Genomic DNA, 19,276 nt, shown 5'->3' with positions numbered 1-19,276 from the left:
TCTCTCTCTCTCTCTCTCTCTCTCTACACTGCAGACACTTCTATAGAACTATTTTCTGCCACACTGAAATCGTCTGTGTAAAATCTTTCCATAGCACTCCAGGGAGGTCCTTTTATAAAAAGTCTCAATCTCATGACTGTCAATATTCAGCTACTACTATAACATTAGCACCTGACTAACATTACTCCGCACATTCAGTACACCCCAGATTTCACCTCCGTCAGTGTTTTTATTCCCTAGCTCTGACATCGCCCTCTTAAAAGATGAAGACACTTCGAGTGCTTACATCGCCTAAAAAAGAAACGCAGATGCAGTACGTGGCTGGTAAATCAACAGAGACGCTAAAAAAAGGCAGCTGTGCTGATTTCCTGTTCGGTCCTGATTGTGAAAGCAGGCCTGGGCTGGAGCTTCTTGGCAGCAGATGGATGTGTTGCTCAGAAGCGGTGATTTTCAGAAATCCCGATTTAGCATCTCCAGTTTAAGATGATGCGTCTAATAAAGGCATGTCCTGTCTGAGTATGTACACAAATAGAATGTGTAATGTTGAATACATATATAACAAACACATAATCTCTGATTCATCTGGCTGTTAGTTTACTAAAGTTATTACGTATATTAAAAAAACATGTATTGAAACAACCACAGACAACTCTAGCCATTCCGACCAATCGTATTTGAGAATTTCTCATGCAGTGCCATGGCATAGGAAGCGAATTTATAAAATCACTGCTAGTCTTCGAGAATATCCCTGTTAAGGTGGGGACAGGGACCCTTTCAGACCACTTAAAACATGCCTGTCAGTAAAAATGAAGCTTTCAGTGGACACTAGTTATATTGTATGGATGCAGAGGGCTTCCCTTGAGCATATAGAAGCATGTGGTTGGACATTAGGTCATTTGCACCGCTGACATATCGGATTCGACAGGCACAATTAAAGCCGTTTATAGATTAATGCAATACTAAACAGAACAATTTTCCACCGTGGCCATTTTTGTCTCTTAATAGCAAAATCTAATTAAGGACTAGTACAAAAGGTGAAGCTGAACATCTGTGCATCCAGTGCACGTGATCACCAATTCAGGGTCATCTGTATCAATCGGTGCTCATTGTGTTGTGAGCCGAGACACTTGAGCGTTATTATTCACAGGGCAAGTGGTGTCCTGCCCCCTGTTCCTCCTCCACTGTGCACACGTGCAGCTTGTGTGTGTGTGTGTGTGTGTCATAGTGTCTGAAAATGCTTGAAAAGCATGAAGGTCCTTTGGTGACTCATGTCTAATAACAACTTGGGATAAATAATCAGTGGTCTAAATGACTATACACAGCGAACCAATCCAAAAGGTGAGGAAATAACCTTATAAATAACCTTTTATTTATCCATCGCCACTAAGGGTGGCATTCGGGCCTTTGAAATCAGAGCTCATGGCATTATCATTGAGAGATTAAGCCAGATTTCCAGAGGAGACGTATTTGGACCGGGTGCTAAAGCAAAGTAAACAACCAAGGAGATCAGTCTTTAAAGATGAGCCAATAAAAACGGTGTTACATTACCTGGGGTTGTTATTGACACAGACTGAGACGGCAGCATGGCGTTGGATGCAATTTGTGGGTGACGGGGTGATGGGCTGCTTCCAGCAGAAAGCCACAAGCACGTCGGTTTCAGTCTGGCGTTACAGAGTTACAACAGAAGAACAGCGTACTCATAAACCACACTCGGTTCTGGACACTCTTTCAGTTGGAATGCATCGAAACCGAGGCAGTTCATGCTTCTAAAATTATGCTCTTGGTATGAGGGCTTGTGTACTTGAAAATGATCAAGGAGGTTCCTTGGCTGAACTTCCACCCCAATACACAACTTAAGTGAGTTTACATCCAAATATATAATATTATCATGGAAGCGGGAAAAAACTGCTAAAGATATGCACAAAGTTTATACAGAAATATTTTTTTTCCTTTTTCTCAGCTTTGCGTGCTTCATTCAAGCTTACATACAAAACATTTTGTTTTTTTCTAGAAACATTGCATTGCTTCTAATATGTAAAAAAACAAAACAAATCCTAATGCCAGTAAACTATACCATAATATCACTGCGATAATTAATTGGTAATCTGATTATTTTGGCGTGGACTGGATTTTTTGTAATATTGTAAATTCACCTCCATTTCACTTACGGTGCATCAGCATACGTAGCTAGGCAGCGTTTGCTCGAAATGAACGGTCTTCCTTGAACTGCCGCATAACACATTTGTCTCCTGAGATTTGAAGGCAGCATCACATATATCATTTGATGTGGCTAAAAGAGCTGCCACTATAAATTCTGAAACCTAAAGGAAACGTAGCCAGTTTATCTGCAAACGTTTGAGTGTTCTCAGGTTTGTTTATTACTTCCTGGATTGCTGGACTTCCTTGGTGTACTACAGAGCGTTTCCTTTCCCTCTTGACCCTTTGTATCAATATATGGATATGAGAGCATAAAGCCCTTAAAGCCCTTATATATCTGGCATATTTAGCCAGTTCACGTTGATCTATATAATGAAGTCATTATAAAATATTTGCTGGTGTCGGTGCAGATAAACACACACGCACACGTAAAATAGCTTATCTAGCTAGCTAGTACATTAACAGCTATGGATCTGTAGCCCACATAAAGCTGGAAGTGAGCCAGCCTTTTGGCAAAGCCTTCCGTGCATTGTGCTACATACAAAAAAAATGGTCCTGGCTGAAATGTGCTGAACAAACCGTTAGGCTTGAAACTGAAATCCTGAGGGACCCGGGGGGGAAAAAAAATAAACTTCAGCAAAGATACATTTGCTTCTCTACAGCCAGGAACAGCACAATGTTTAGCTATTTCCCCTTACACCTTCGGGTCCAGCGACTACGTACCGCAGTAACTGCACTTCTAACTCCACTGCAACACATTAAGCAAGTCAAGCTGATGACCAGGGGATCATATGTGTACACGAGAGATCATGACCTGTTCCGTTAAATGACCATCTGTGTAGATTTGATTTGGAGAGGTGTGATGCATTAAAAAAATGTAAGTGTTTACATAGTACATAAATGTGTGTGTTTTTAAGCCAAGATAATTTGCTTTCCTCAAGCACCCTTTAAGCACTAGACCAAGCAGACTAATTTATTTTAAACAGGACGAACATAAAGAGATAACTATCTTGCCTAATTTTTTTTTCTCCCCGGTGTAAAACAACAGAACTGTTGCGAAAGCACCGTCAACAATTCGCCAGATTAAACCATGAATGAGTGATTTGAACATTAGCCATCCATTTGTTTTTTTTTTCTTTCTTCATGCTTCCATGGTTCATGATTCAACTAAATCCTTCAGATAAACAGTGAACAAAGCTGCTTTCTTGTAACTGTTTTCCAGTGAAGAAAACCGATCTACTCTTCAGACAACTGTGTGATGAAAATGAAGAGTATCCCAGGGTGCTGTACTTTTGTGTTTATTTGCTTGTGCCAATGTGGTGTGTAAGGCCAAGAGCAACAAGGTACTGTAATAATGAAGATAAAGATATTCAAAGTTACCCCATTGTCTCTTTCAACGTCTACATTAACGCAAGCTCTGTTTGAACAGCATTAGGTTTACAACTTATAAAAATCTATAAGCCTACATCATTTCATAAGTACGGAAGATGACGCACAAGCTTTTTTTCTGCGTAATGTCATGCGATTTATTTACATGATGCAGTACAAAACGACAAAAGCTTGACTCATAGCAATCGAGTGAGTCATTTTGCATTTAAGCCCCGTTCACACTGCAGGTAAAAGTGGCCCAAATCTGATTTTTTTTGGGGTCAAGTGACCAGGTCAGACTTCTTCAGGAGTAGTGTGAACACTCAAATCTAGCCCAGATCTGATTTTTTAAAATCAGATTCAGACCACTTCCATATGTGGTCCTGAATCAGACCCAAATCTGATTTTTTTCCAATGTGGCCGCAGTGTGAACAACCAAGGCGGATTTGATGCGACTTTTACGTCAATCTACATCGACATTCGTCACAATTACGCACCGGTGAGTACGCACACAAACGTGACTACGCCTACAAAATGGATTAAATAATCAACAGTTGCCCTCGACATCCGAAAATTTTCAAAACACTGCGTCTCTGTGCTGCCATTACACAAACATTTAGAAAGAAAAGCGAAAATGCTTACTTCCTCCATAACCTCGCCAACTTTAGCGTAACGGCGTGCTGCATGTGACGTCATTGTTATTGTTCGTTTGCGCATGCGGGTCAGTTCAAAACAGCACTGGTACTGGTTCACACTGGTATCTGATATAGGCCACATTTTAAAAGGTAATGTGAACAGCCAAACAAAAAAAATCAGATCTGAGCAAAATATCCGAATTGAGCATTAAGACTTGCAGTGTGAACGGGGCTTTTTATCGTAATCAACTTACCACTGAGATAGGATTCAGCCAAGGAGTCACAGATTTAAGGGGTTCTTAATAAGCCTGAGATTTGAACTCTCATCCCAGAGCCTTAACCACTGAGCCACACTTTTCCTTGTAATGACAGTGTGAGTTTTGGTTTCACAATAGCAACATTTTGGAAGTCATGAGTCTTGAGACGTCTCCCATTTAAGCCCTCATGCACCATATCATCACATCTTCACAACTGGTCTTATTTATCAAGCAACTGAAGCGATTACACAAGAAATGTAATATACGGAAGCTCCTGAACTGGAGATTCGCTAATGGGAACCTTTACTAATCAGCTTTGCACTGGTGTGAGTTGCTTCTGCAGTAATTGGTAGACTCGGTAGAGGTCCACAGGGATTAGGGCTCCATTGGAGACAGAGCCATAGAGAACTCAACTTTAATTCCAGTTATTTTAATCATTCTGTTTTTCATTATTCGCACCTTAGTGTTTTCAGGTTGTCCACCTGTCCGTCTGGCTGGCCAAGATTCTTTTTAGCGGGTTAACTGGTGCAAGGTACTGGTAATTTTATTTACCTGTTACTATGTAAAGTTTAGCTTATTAATATCAGTTTTACATGAAACTAGCCACTCAATTACAAAAAAAAGAAAGAGAGCCCTGTAAAGTGTTAGTGTCTCCGTGGTAGCTGACACACTGCAGTGGCAGAGGTGTATTACTGGAACGTGGAGTGGACACCGTGTTTAGTCATCAGTGGTCAGAATTGAAGTATATACTAAGGTCAATATGAACACCAACCATATAACGCAGGGAAACTGATTTTTTTTAATGCAAGGACAAATTTATCTTGATTTCTGGATTTATGTTAGCTCCTTCTTGTTATTTAATTCAAGATTAATATTAGACGACAGTTTCCAAAAATATTCATTCAATTTGTGCGTGTAACTGAAACACGCAAACTATTTAAACTTGACAGCATGATCCGTACATCATCACAAGTTGATTTGATTTGAAGCCGATCAGCAAAGGTTTGCGTTCATTTTTCTTTTATGCCCACATTCTTACTATACACACACGCACACACAAGCAAGACACTAAAGAACAGACGCTGTAGACTCAGTTGGATGTCCTCAAGGCTTAGAGAACCATTAGGCAAAGACTTTAATTTGACTCAGTTAATTATTTTTCTTTTCTTTGAAAATTTAAAATGATAGCTTTTAGACTTGCAGTTGGACGTCAGCATTTGCTGATCCTATATTGTGTGTGTGTGTGTATATAAATGTGTGTGTGTGTGTGTATGTATGTGTATATGTATATAATAAGAATCGTGTTCAATGGAGTGTGTGTGTGTGAGAGTGTGTGTGAGTGAGTGAGTGTGTGTATGTGAGAGAGAGAGTGAGTGAGTGTGTGTGTGTGAGTGAGAGAGAGAGAGAGAGAGAGAGAGAGAGAGAGAGAGAGTAAGGCGGCGCTATGACCCAGCGGACTCCTCCTCTCCCTCCCGGTCCCTGTGGCCGAGCTGAGCAAAGCGCTACCGAGCAGAGAGGAACTCATTACTGTCCTCAAGTCGACTTCGTAGCTGTTTGCAGGATGTCCTTCTAACTCTTTGGGCCGAAATTGCAAGGATTTATCTGTTTTAGTTTTTTTTTTTTCTCCTTCTGTCTTTCTCAGCCTGTCGGTGTCCTTGTGGCTCTTTTTCACTCTTACTTCTACTCCCGTGATTTTTTCCGCCCGTCCTTCTTGGGATCTTATGGAATTACGCATCATCTCTGGAATCCAAACTGAACACGGACTGCCGTTTTATCGGGACATTTCCACCCCCAAAGTACCCGAAGTGCTCTATTACCAAGCAACTGTTTTTCCTTTCAGTTTGACATATTAGAGGTCTGAGTGCCAGGAAATCTTTGGGCGTTGAAGTGCCAGTTCGCGCGCATGAAAATAACCCCAGTAAGACAGTAATTGTTTAAAAAAAAAAAAAAAAAAAAAAAAAGCGACGGAAACTTTTCTGTCTCGGGTTTCAGCTTAGTGGAAAAAATAAGGATAAAAAAATTGGTGTGTGGTGGCGACTTTGGGTGCTGCACGTCTCAGCACACAGACTTGTGGGTGGTTGAAGAGGAACAGCTCGCATCCCTGCTTCAGATCGCACTGCAGATTACTGCGCTTCCGGGAAAACAGAGGAAAAGTTCATTGCGCTTGCTGGATTAAAGGGCTGCCTTTGGCGCATTCCGCTGTATTCCACTGAGAAAATGCTGCAACACTGAAGAAAAGTGCAGAGCCACTAATATGACTTGTCGGCGCATTGAAACTAGCACCGATCTCACTCCTTTGCTTGTGTGATGTTTTGATGCTGCACATTTTTGGTTACAAATATGATGAAATGGCAGCCCCGGAAGAAGGTGAGATCATTCCCATTACATGCTTGTTTGTGCTCGAGTGTGATCAGAAAGTGTTTAAAGCCGATTATTATCGTAACTATATATGTGGTGTATTCTGTTGGCTAGTAATATTTAGGTTGTTCAAGTCTCCTGAAAGTTGGGCCAAATGCTGTGCCAAAATTCTGCGCATTTTACGCATTTGGCGCATTTTACGCGCGTGGGCGGATTGGCACGGGTTATACTTCCGTTAATAGCCGTTATATTTCTAGTTTTTAATCAGCACAATTGTTACAATTTAAGTAGCTATGTACACCGTGATGTGTCGTTCAGTTCCAGTCATATGCAGCAATCTGGATCCAGTCTGGATGTCTGGTTCACGTCCCACTTTTCTGCCCTCTTAACTTTCTCTATCCGTGCCGTCAGAGATGCGCACACGCAATGTATATGATCCTCATCCTGACATCCACAAAATCCAGTGATGCTCTCAATTCGCATTTCTCCTCATTACGTGCGCTACTAAGAGAACATCAACTATGTAAAACACGTGTAGTGAAGTCAGAGACGTAGAAAAAGCCACTATTCCCTCAGTTTGGTCTGAATACAATAATATTGATCATACCATTGCCTATAGCCTGAAGTCTCGATGCTGAACCTTGTAGTTCTTTTTTGTTCCACATGGGGGCAAGGATAGAGTTGATGCATTTTTCTCCTGTCTGGAGAAAAAAAAAAGTGTTTCTGACCCCCCTCCCTCCTAGAATATATGTTGATTCGTTTGTTCTGTGTTTTTAATTGACGTGGGTGTTATCCGTTTTTATTGAATTCCCCTGGATTGAAAAGATTTCCGTAAAAAGGTTTGTATCAAATAACAGCAAAAGAAACCAAAGAAATTGCACAAATTGCGAGTGAGTCATCTATGCAGCTGTAGTGCACCTCTTTCAAAAAGAAATCTGTAAACAGACCACTCTGGAGTACTATTACAGCCAAAAACACAGTCGGAGAGCCCCGGAACACACGCATTTCAGGAAATTGTCATTCAGTACGCCACCTCAGCTTCAATGGACGTAACAAAGGGGAGGGAATGATAATAATTCCCAGCAAAAGATTGCTGCTGTTAAAACTCAGCAGGTGTCAGATTGCATTCTTTGTCAGAAACCTCTTGATTACGATTTCCACCATTTCCCCCACATAGGGCTTTCTGTAGTTGATCAAAGCACCACAGACTTCACTCCACTGCGAATGTTTTTCTTCTGAAGCAACCGTAAGGCACCTATTGTTGATTCTTCCCTAGGACAGTGAAAAGATTCTTTTTAAGATGTTTGGTAGGTCCGAACTTACAGTTCCTGCCAAGGACACATTCATGTTGTGTTTAATATTGTTTTGAGAGCAGTATTATTGTGTCTGCACTGTGTGTGTGTGTGTGTGTGTGTTTGTGGGGCAGAGGAACTCTTCAGAGGAAGAATCAGAAAGCAGGGCCTGTTGGGCCAGGGTTTGGCGAGACTCTGTGCGGTCCTGGCCAGCCGCAAGCATTCTTTGCAGAGTTGGTCTCACATATTTCCTTTAGTGTTTCCACAATCCCTGAGCTCTGTGGAGAAATTGTCACTCAAAGAGGACACAGTGCTCACTGCTACATTCTCATTTTGTCCAAGAGTGTAGGTTTGCTTCACCAGTTAGGCCAGGCTTTGGTCCTGCAACAACACAGGCAAGACAAATTCTAGAAAATAATACCCAATAGCAAGTACAAAAATGTTTTTTCTAGCATACTTTCAGACTGATATCAACCCCAAGTTACTGCCGTGGTGGGTCTGACACTGTTCCAGGAGTTTAATTTGAGGCTTTAAGGACAGGTCTTTTTTGATCCGAGTATATAAGCATTCCTTGAAAAGTATTATAAAGCTACTTATTTTCAACACATAGTGAAATGGATGTCTCGGGTTTTTTTTTTTTTTTTTGTATTTATTAATTTTTTTTGTTCAGGCTGTCTCAACCGTATGACCTAAATGTGTCCTTATGAACGCTTTGAAAAACCACAAGCTCAAAGAGCTGCATCTTCAAACACAACTCTCGCTCTCAGCGAGATGTAGATCAGTGTGAGATTTCCATGTGCTGAAAGGCCTCTGTCTCAGAGTGTGTTGCCATCCATTATCCCACCTCCTCAGGCTCAACACTCAATAAAAGCCACAACCCCACTATGATCCGGCTGCCTTTTTTTTGTGCGGTTTTCAGTCCATCCCTTCGTCTTTAATTGTTTTCACTCCTCCAAGTTATCTCTGTCACTTCTAAATCATTTAGAGCTTAGACCAGCACACATCAGAAGGAAGAGTGCTAATCTGAGATTTTAAGATCCACTTACCTTTAATTATCACTTTGATGAGGGATAGAGATGATAAAGATTGATCAGATTGGTCCTAAGCTGAAAATAAGCGCATGTTGTTATTGAAGCATGTTATTTGACACAAGCGGTGAAGATTTGCATCTTTATGCATCCTCTCTGTTCTCTCAGAGACGATCAGAGTGTTTGCCTGAAACCCCGGGTGACTCTTCTGCTTCTGATTGGATTACACTAATATGTGCACTTCATATTTCTCTGATAGTGTTGTGGGAGTAGCCGAGTTTGTTCACCGCGGATTACGAGGATTATTACCAGACTCTCTTCTCAGAGCCGTAGCACCTCAGCAGATCAGCCTACCCTATCCATTATACACAAGCGACTTGTGACTTATAGAAAGCCTGTACCCCAGAGGTTAGCTATTACACACTGGAGACAGAGATGTAATTATTTATGATGTCAGAGATGCTGAATCAGGCATGCGCTCCAGAAAAGCGAGTAAGGACATGGCACGGAATATATCATATTTTTACTTTACAGTCTGGTGCGTGTTGATTTAAAGATGACTCTAACCAGAATATTAGTTCCTGGAAGTTTTTAGCTCAGGTCCTGGGGAAGTAGAAATGCAACTCAACTCACTGGCTTTGGAAGGTGGATTAATATGGAAGCCTGGAAGCCTGATTAATATGTGAACCGAGCTCTGATTACGGTGGTCAGGATAGAGGGATAATCACTTCTTTACCTTGTCCATAGGGTGGCCGGGAATCTTTTTCTTCCAACGTCTTATAACTGATATTGCCGCAGAGCTGTTTTAGTGGCGACTTCAGCAGAGCGGGCTTAACCCTTATCAGCAGTGATATTGCTTCTGCGCTAACCTAATTTTCTAGCTCTTAACCTCTAAGCAGCTTCAGGGCCTTATCTCTGTTCGATTTCTGCTTTATTTATTCAATCTATGAGCGGAGGCTATCTCCGCCCTGACATTTTATCCATCACCGGAACCGCTCTGACTGTCGGCTCGACAACAAACAGCTTTGCGGGAAACAACTCGATGATTCCGCGACGACAAACGTCCGCGTACAAAGTGTGTTCCATCACCCGAGCTTCAATCTCTAACCTCCTGCAGTTGTAGTTTATGATGCAAAGAGGTGAACAGTCACGAATAGCGAAAGGAAGACGGCGTGCACCCGTAACACATAAAGAAACGGATGCTGGTGCTCTAGTGTATGGTGTAAAGGTGTTCTGTCACGCCCAGCGAAACGGAAGAGGGAGCATGTTGCGAGCCAGCTGGATGATTAACGGTGAGGAGTAGGTGCACCTGCTGTGTTCTCTGACAGGCCAGCATATTTACAGCCTACCGCTTTGTGTGGAATTGAGCTGAATCAAGCTTGCAAGGCAGGCAGCCAGCCGTGAGTCTCTCTCTCTCTCTTTCTCTCTCTCTCTCTCTCTCTCTCTCTCACTTGTATCTGAACAGCTAATGCAGTAGAGGAAGTAGTGGATGGAAGTTATTAGGAAGCCTGGCAGTGCTCCCTTCTGATCGTCCTTCTGCAACACAAAGACAAGGTGCCTGCGCAGGGAATTTAAATAACGCAGATTGTTCAACTTCTCCGCCAGCTGCAAAGCCACAAGCATAATTCGATATATCTGGACATTGTTTTCTCATGATAGCTTGTGGCTGAAGGACTGCACTGATTCGCTTACTGTGGGGATGAATACGGGGACACGTACACTATTCCGACTGAGCAAAACGGAACGGATGCAAATCCAAATACAGAAAGTGTGGTTGTGGAGGTTGTTTTTATTTATTTATTTATTTATTTTAAAGAACGCCTGACAGATGTGCATCAGCACCAGGATCAAAACATACAAAAGTCATTCACGATGAAGGGTTTTATGTTCATTGGGTTTGAGCGAGCAGAACAGTAAAGTTGTAGTCGCCTAGTCAGGGACAACAGTAAGTCAACAAAATGTGCTTGCAGGTCTTGCATCGTAGTAAGTAAAGAGTAATGTTAAGGTGTTTCATGATTGCTACGGTTCCCAAATATCAATATTGTTTCCCGTAATCTCCTTAAACCAGAAATAGTGGACAAGCTCGTTATTCTTTCTTTTTTATAAAGGATAACGCTTCTGGATGATTCAATCATTTATCGTCATACAAACAGGAATCAGAAACATCTGTAGTATGAACTAGAGCGATGAGTTTGACGAACTTCACCATCAGCCAGAATTCGGACGTTTTTATGGACTGGATTTTTGTTCCAAATTCGAAGGCCACACCAGATCTGAATATTTGGCTCTCTGAACAGATACAGATACAGACTGCATTGTGTTACTGTACATCCGTATTTCCTACTGCGCACTTCACATTCTCCCCAATAGTATATTTTCATCTCAGCCGCGCATGTCGCCTAACGTAATCCTGTTTGCGTTTTCATTTCAAAAAGCAGGCAGCATTCTAAGTGTCTTGGCACGCAGTTCGAGCAAATATGGAAATATCATTTGGAGTCGGTATTTCCCTTTAACATTTTTAGTGCAGCGCAGAAAATTAGCTTCTTGATGTGTTGGAGGTTTTTTCCGCCGCAAGAGCTCATCTCAGCCAAGCACCCAAGCATCTAATATGACCAATAATGCTTTTGATTGAAACCTATTTACACAATTTTGCTTTTTACCCCAGGCAGGCAGATGAGTTAATTAGTTGGATGCGGTAGATATGGTGTGGGGGTGTGTGTGTGTGTGTGTCGTGAGTGTGTGTGGTTTTGAGCGCTGCGGTGGTAATACCAGAAGGGGTTGGAAATTCAGGGTTGGCTGTTTCACCATGTAACGGTGCAGTGCTGATTGTTATGATTGGGGTGTGTGTGTGTGTGTGTGTGTTTTGTTTGTCTCTGTCTGTCTCAGACCAGCACGGATGTACCTGAGCCCCAGAGGTATTAGAAAAAGCAGTCGGTTAAGTAAACACGCAAGCCCAATACGCAGCATATTTCCTTGTGCGCTGAGGTGGAAAAACACCTCAAATACACCGGCCCCTTGGATCTACTCTAGCAGGAGCCCCTTGTTCTCCACACCAAAGGAAGTAAAGCAAAAGCAGAAAGGAAAAGAAGAAGAAAAGCTTATGTCTGAAAACAGGGGCTGACCCAGAATCGTTTGATGAAGATTCTCACCTACTGTTCTGCAGCTTAATGGCCTGATTGCCTTATTTTTTTTTTTTCCCCTTCTAGATAATGCTTGATGCTGAGTCTGTGTCAGCATGTGTCTTTTAGCTGCCTGGCTTTCATCAGAATTATTCTGTATAAATAATGAGCTTCATCACTGTCTGCCAGAGGCTTGTGCAACCCAAAATGTTTTAGCAGCTGTGTTCTTCACCTTTCGTTAGATGGCCGAGCTGAGCGTTTGCTCATGTACGCTAGGAGAATGAGAATTCCACTCGTTATTTTAGACTTGGTCCAAAACCAATTTGGAAAGATTGAGGCGATTTTTGTTGTGTGCGCACGCAAAAGTTCAGTCAACTCTTAATACATGCAGAGAGCGACAGCACAAGCCTGCGTCCATGAGGCTCCTACCCATCCTTCCATCCATTCAACCTCTTATACTACACAAGGTCACAGGGAGCTTATCCCAGGGGACTCGGGGTACAAGGCAGGGGACAGCCGGGATGAGCCCCTTCAAAGGGCAAAAACACTCACACACTAGCTGTCTGTCAGCCTACAACTCAGGGCTTTTGACCTGCGGGAGGAAACCAGAGAACCCAGAGGATATCCCTGATGCATGCAGAGAACACACACACACACACACACACACACACAGGGCAGAGGTGAGAGGCCAAGCATCTACCCCAGATTTGAGAGTCAAACATGGTAACCGTTTTCCTTTTTCTTTCTTTCTTTCTTTCTTTTCTTTCTTGCTTTCTTTCTTGCTTTCTTTCTTTCTTTCTTGCTTTCTTTTCTTTCTTTCTTTTCTTTCTTGCTTTCTTTCTTGCTTTCTCTTCTTTTCTTTCTTTCTTTCTTACTTTCTTTTCTTTCTTGCTTTCTTTCTTTTCTTGCTTTCTTTCTTGCTTTCTTTCTTTCTTTCTTTCTTGCTTTCTTTCTTTCTTTTCTTTCTTTCTTTCTTTCTTTTCTTTCTTGCTTTCTTTCTTTCTTGCTTTCTTTCTTTTCTTTCTTTCTTTCTTTTCTTTCTTTTCTTTTCTTTCTTTCTTTCTTTCTTTCTTTCTTTCTTTCTTTCTTGCTCGCTTCCTTCCTTCCTTCCTTCCTTCCTCCCTTTCGTCCTTTCTTGAAAGCTGTGGTGCATGTGTCTAGCTCTATTAAATATCTGTGATTTTGCTCTTCACACTAAAGAACGATAAATATTTTTATGAAAACAGATTTCAGTTTTGGGGTTAGGTTTAGGTAGGAACAATAGTGCTGTCCAATTGAATTAGTAGATTTATTGTGACTAGTCCCACCACCACGTTCCCATTTGTCATGAAGAGATACTCCAAGATCTTCTTCAAGTGTCAACAAGCTTGTTAGACATTACTGTTCTTATCCTCTCCAGGGAACACTGCACTAAACATTAGATCTCAGGGTCGGCAGAAACCAGTATTTGACACATCAAATGCACTGTTTGTGGGGGAAAAAAAAACCATTGCAATGTATCATTACAAGGCACGTGAGACAGCGTGCAATATACCATCATCCCCATCCCCGTAAGTATCACCACTTAAAGATAATATCTCCTGGATGAGCGTGGGGTGGGGGGTGGGGTAGTTTTCTTATGCAGTTCATATAGGACAAATAGAAACACGTATGTCGAGATACAAGACGATTTATTTATTTTTTTTTGTCGATCTTAAAGCTGCAGAAATCATGTTTCTAAACTTTTTAGATACTTAAACCGTCCAACCCGATAGCCATCATGATAGATGGAGTCTGTTGGCAAATCCCAAAGCTATCGTAAGGTCTAAGCATTACCATGTGTCTTAGATCAAACTATCAATCACTGGATTTGTGTTCTTCATTTCATAGCTTTATGTGCCAATAATTCTGGAGCTCACTGCAGCCAGCTATCTGTTAGCTAAAATGATGGTGTGCTAGATTGAGGTATTATGCTGGTAATGCGATGGCGAGTGCATCACAGTGTAATACTGTCACATGGTCTATCTCCACTGGGTCATTTATTCATTCGTCGATCTTCATCGTTCATAATAGCTTTGTCCTGGTCAGGATAGCAATAATTTGGGAATGCTGTTTTTTTCCCCCCGGATTGGATGCTAGTCTATCTCAGGGCACTACACACGCACATCTACAACAGCACACACACATTCACACCAAGAGGTAGTTTGGTGTTGGAAATGGTGTGTTTTTAGGAGGTGGGTGGAGCAAGAGAACCCAGAACAGTATCCATCCAGTATCTAAGCTTCACTCAGACAGTAACCAGAGCTCAGGATTGAATCTGGGACCCTGGGATCGATCTGTCGGTCTTTCTGGATCTGATATTCTAAAAAAAAAATCAAATGTCTCATAAGGATGCTATGAATAGATTCTGTTCCATGTCACCCCATAAAAGGCATGTTTTTGATAGAGTTAGGGAAATATGATACAGGAAAACGAATCTGCATCTAGAAAAAAAATGCAGAAGAATACGTAGATTCTAAACATACATATAGCTGTAATCCCCACGCTCTGACAGGTGTACTGTACATTGCGCTGCTGATTTTCTTGACCTGTGAGATTGCGTAGCAAACACAACAGTCATATTTCACACAGCGATTGATCAGGCGCGTCTTTGTGGACAGGCTGTAGTGTGTCGGTCTGGCTTTTGTGCGGAGCTAGTTATCTGTCAGACTGCAACAGTTGCCGCTTTCCTGCTCTGTAGGCCAGCGGGTCGGCTCTATAAACAGACACAGAGACACGGTGGCACAGTTCTGCGTGGCTGTTTAGTCTATACGGACATCTGATAGCGCTCGTGCTTGCTGACTCTTTGACCCGAACATCCCTTTTGTGCGTGTAGAGGATTGTGGGCATGTGCGATCATGAAATATGCAGACAGCCTGGGCTTTCAGGTCATGAAATATGCAGGCGGCTTTGTAGATGAGCAGAAAATGACATTTACAGACGGTGACATGTACAAAATGTTGTGATATTCAGACATTCAGCACACGCCATTGTATTTTAAACAGAGGTGATGGCGACACTGGCCTCTGTTAGCTGAATTACTCTAACAAACCAACAACCAACTTTACAAATCAAGTACCTTTCAGGTAGCCACGTAAAACTACATTAAACCACGTTCTCCTTTTATATTGTTGGACATATTGTACATGATCTAATAGTATCTTGAATTGCAGTGTTTTTTTTTTTGTTCCCCAACATCTTAACAAGCACCAATCTTGTCATTTAATGCATAATTACTCACTCACTCACTCATTTTCTACCGCTTATCCGAACTACCTCGGGTCACGGGGAGCCTGTGCCTATCTCAGGCGTCATTGGGCATCAAGGCAGGATACACCCTGGACGGAGTGCCAACCCATCGCAGGGCACACACACACTCTCATTCACTCACGCAATCACACACTACGGACAATTTTCCAGAGATGCCAATCAACCTACCATGCATGTCTTTGGACCGGGGGAGGAAACCGGAGTACCCGGAGGAAACCCCCGAGGCACGGGGAGAACATGCAAACTCCACACACACAAGGTGGAGGCGGGAATCGAACCCCCAACCCTGGAGGTGTGAGGCGAACGTGCTAACCACTAAGCCACCGTGCCCCGCTTAATGCATAACTATTTCTATTTATTTCTACTTAACACTTTCAGTTGTTATGAATAGCAGTGTAATAGAGTAATAGCCAATAGTTCTGTATGTTAGTATCTGTATCACGGTTATAACTGTAGACATCGTCACAAAGCAGTAAAACCAGATATAGATTTTAGTTCCCTGATGAATAGTCAGCGGCTGGATGAGAAAATAAAGCTCAATGAGACAACACGAGGAAGAAACCTTGAAAGGAACGAGAATCAAAAGGGAACTCGTGGTCTTCTGCTGGAACTATAGAGCAGGAGTATAAATCATTTCATCTGTGTAACGTGTTAAAGGATGTTCAGAATGAGCAGCAGTTCTCAGGTTTTAGTTGGAAATCTACAGCACCCAGATATCCAAACGTAGCAAGCAAAATATGTCTTCTTAGTTAAAGAGACATTCATTTGTTTATTGTTCCTTCATTATTCATCGAAAAAAGAAAGGAATCAGACAAAACAAGAGATGTTTCTTTCATGGCCAGAGTTGGAAATCAGGTGTCTTGGTAAATCGTGTTATTTTTGAAAACTCTGAACAAGTTGTCTTGGATCAGTCTGGCTTTCTTAATACGCTTGAGTCATCAACTGAGTCTTCACATTTCTGGAGCGGTGTACAGGAAAACTTTTCCCCAAGGCTTGTAATCATCATCCTCATCAACTTTACATCCAAGGTTTTTTTTTTTTTTCCCAGTATCCCAGTGTGACGTGTATGCTTAACTCAGAATAATAAATATAGCTTTTCAGACGTGTGGGAATGGAAGCGATGGGGTAGAGGTGGCACCACCCACACAGCCAGTCTTTCATGTGTGCACGTAAGTGGCGCCTTTGAACTCCTTTAAAATACTGCAAGCAGCGAAGCAGAGCAAGCATCACGGCCGCTCGCGTCAGCGCAGTCCTCCTCCACCAATACTCACTTTATATCGCTCTCTCTCTCTCTCTCTCTCTCACTCACTCACTCGTTCTCTCACGCTCTCGCTTTTCTTCAAAGTGGCCTTGTTCCTTGGAGCTATATCCAGTTTCCTCCTTTTTCAGGTGTGAAACAATGAAATAATAAAAAGGCCATAGGGGCTCCCTTCTTCCTTACCTCACACTGGACTTTAATGCAATTTGTTTCAATTCCCAGAACTGCTTCACACCCATTCTAACCACCAAATGTCTCTTCTCTCCAAGATGCTGCCTCGTGCTATTTTGTGGCCGTGTTTTTCTCGCGAGTGTTCACGAGCACTCGAGAATAAGCTCTGAATGGAGGCTTTCCAATTCTCCTGTGCCACGAAGGTGTGAAATACTCAATCTCTGCATGTTTCGTGTGTTGACTTGGCACAAAAAAATATATTCATGATTTGGAGAGGTTTCGCAGCGAGCTGTGGAGCAGCTTGCTACCATTTACCTCTGACCGTTCAGTGAAAAAGGAGTTAGAGGGATTTAGTCCGATTCTACATTTAGCAAAGCCAGAGATTCTGCCTGGTTTCCGAACGCTTTATCCGTGCAGAACGGGCTCGTTTTTATTCACCGCAGTCTTTCTCACAACACAATGTTGACGTTTCCATGAAAATCCTGTTTTGTTTCTTTCTTTTTTTTTTTTTTGTGAGATTTTCAGTGCAATATCATTACAAGAGCTGCTGTTTACAGCTGTTGACGCTTTCATTTTGTTATGCTTTTACCCTTCCAGGAAGCACGACATCGTACATTACTTATTTCTCACTGAAGCCGGAGGATTTCATTACAATTTCATCTAGAAGCTAGTCGTCCAGACAAATCTCATCAGCAAGGACACCTGGTATAATTTTAGTTTAGTTTAGAGAAACAAGTGCAAAGGCTTTTTTGAATGTAAGGATCCAAAGCCAGCACTATTGTGTTAGTAAGCAGAGGAGCTCTTTTATTATTGGTGAATATAATATTGTTTGCCTGCGCAACAAATTGCTTTTGTCTGGGTTTGGATTTTAAGTGGCATTGGAAAAGAAAAAGTTCAAACCTTCGGATGGCAGGGAACATTTCCCACACGTGCAATAAACAACTGAACTCCACATCGCATCCAAAATGGTGTTTCATCCCAAATCACATACAAGCATACTAAATAGTGCTCCATTTCTTTTCATCTGTGCTTTTAATGATCTTCTTACATCGTTAATGCTCTTCAGTAAATGTATGTACATTTATAATTACACTTCTTTTAATGGTTGCTTTTGTATGGTAAATTCAAACCGATCTAATAAAGAATTCTATTAAGAATATAGACTGATCTCGGACTCCAAGGTTTAAGAGTAAAAATCGTCCTAAAGAGCCTTTGGAATTTTGCAGGTCGTGAAAGTTGACGCGAGTTAAAATTCTCTGTTGTTGCTCTTGACCCTGTTGTCAACTTATTAAGGGAAGAGCTTCTATTCCTTGACCAGCGTATGGAGACTAATAGAATTGCGGATGGTTTTTAAGTAAAACAAACACACATGTATACAGACGACGCAGTATATATGCAGACCTGTTGGTTTTACACATATTCACTTTTTGGCTCATTCTTTCTTTTTCTGTCCTGGCAACAAAAATAAATCCTGCTCTCAGAGGGCTCATGAAAAAAAAAGACTGGACTGGAAAGTGAACGAGAGAGCCAAAGAGGGTAGTATACTTGTGTAAAAAAAAAAAAAAAAAACCCCAAAACCCAAAACGTGTTGGCGATACATTCGGTTACAGTCCCAGTCTGCAATGTTCTACTTATTCTGGAAATGTCCTTACTGCATGCACGCAGAATCTCTTCTCCATATCGTCCACTCACTGAAGCTCATCTCAGTCATCCATCCCCAACACGATCTCCTCCACCATCTGATTAACGTCACAGGACCAGGTGGAAAATAGGAGCTTAGAATTTCCTCAGTCTTGCACTTTCCATGGCTTTCATTTTCATGGCCTTGAAAACTCTGAACTAATTCTCCCCCCCACCATCCCCCTCATCTCCCTCAACCCCCTCGGCCAGTTTGAATAAACATTTTTTGACATATTGGCCAGCATGAAGGCCAGCAAAACCTGAGCGAGGTTTGTACTGCAGTTGGTCTTCCACTCTGTAGCCATTATCCTTGGTTTGGCCACTCCGTATGCTTCTGGGCCTCTGGGGCAGCTGTATAGCAGAGAGTCTCGTTTTCTTTGCTGTTTGTCTTACCGTTCTGTTTGTTAAGACCAGGTGGTACTGATTAAGCTAAATGACTCAAAACACTGAATTGTTTTAAATTATGGCCAGGTTTTGTCCACTTTTTTCTGGTTTGCGTCTCCACTTCAGCATGTCAGCATGTCCGTGTGTCCATCTTACACCGTACGCAGGTCTAAACTGTTGAGCTCATGTTTCTGTTAGACTTCATAAATGCATCGCTATTGGATGGTTCTGTCGTGATTTTAGACTTTTCTGGTTAGCCAATCACAAATGTTCACCGTTTC

General features: G+C 41.9%; 1 protein-coding gene across 5 annotated transcripts in view; it reads left to right on the top strand.

Annotated features, from left to right (window-relative positions):
* The window catches only part of ttc28 (tetratricopeptide repeat domain 28), a 185,274-nt gene that overhangs the window by 62,016 nt on the left and 103,982 nt on the right, over positions 1–19,276 (top strand). Inside the window, exon 1 of one of the 5 annotated variants that reach the window (XM_060895215.1) lies at positions 5,898–6,784. The exons of the other annotated variants lie outside the window; for them this stretch is intronic. Within the exon in view, the coding sequence (XP_060751198.1) occupies positions 6,758–6,784 (27 nt within the window). The 5' untranslated portion in view covers positions 5,898–6,757. Of the gene's footprint in view, positions 1–5,897; positions 6,785–19,276 lie in introns of those variants that run through there. 5 annotated transcript variants of the gene reach the window in all.

This window comes from Tachysurus vachellii, chromosome 20 (genome assembly GCF_030014155.1).
Source record: "Tachysurus vachellii isolate PV-2020 chromosome 20, HZAU_Pvac_v1, whole genome shotgun sequence".
Lineage (NCBI taxonomy): Eukaryota > Metazoa > Chordata > Actinopteri > Siluriformes > Bagridae > Tachysurus > Tachysurus vachellii.
Note: the sequence above shows the minus strand (reverse complement) of the source record. Positions and strands in the feature narration are given on the sequence as shown.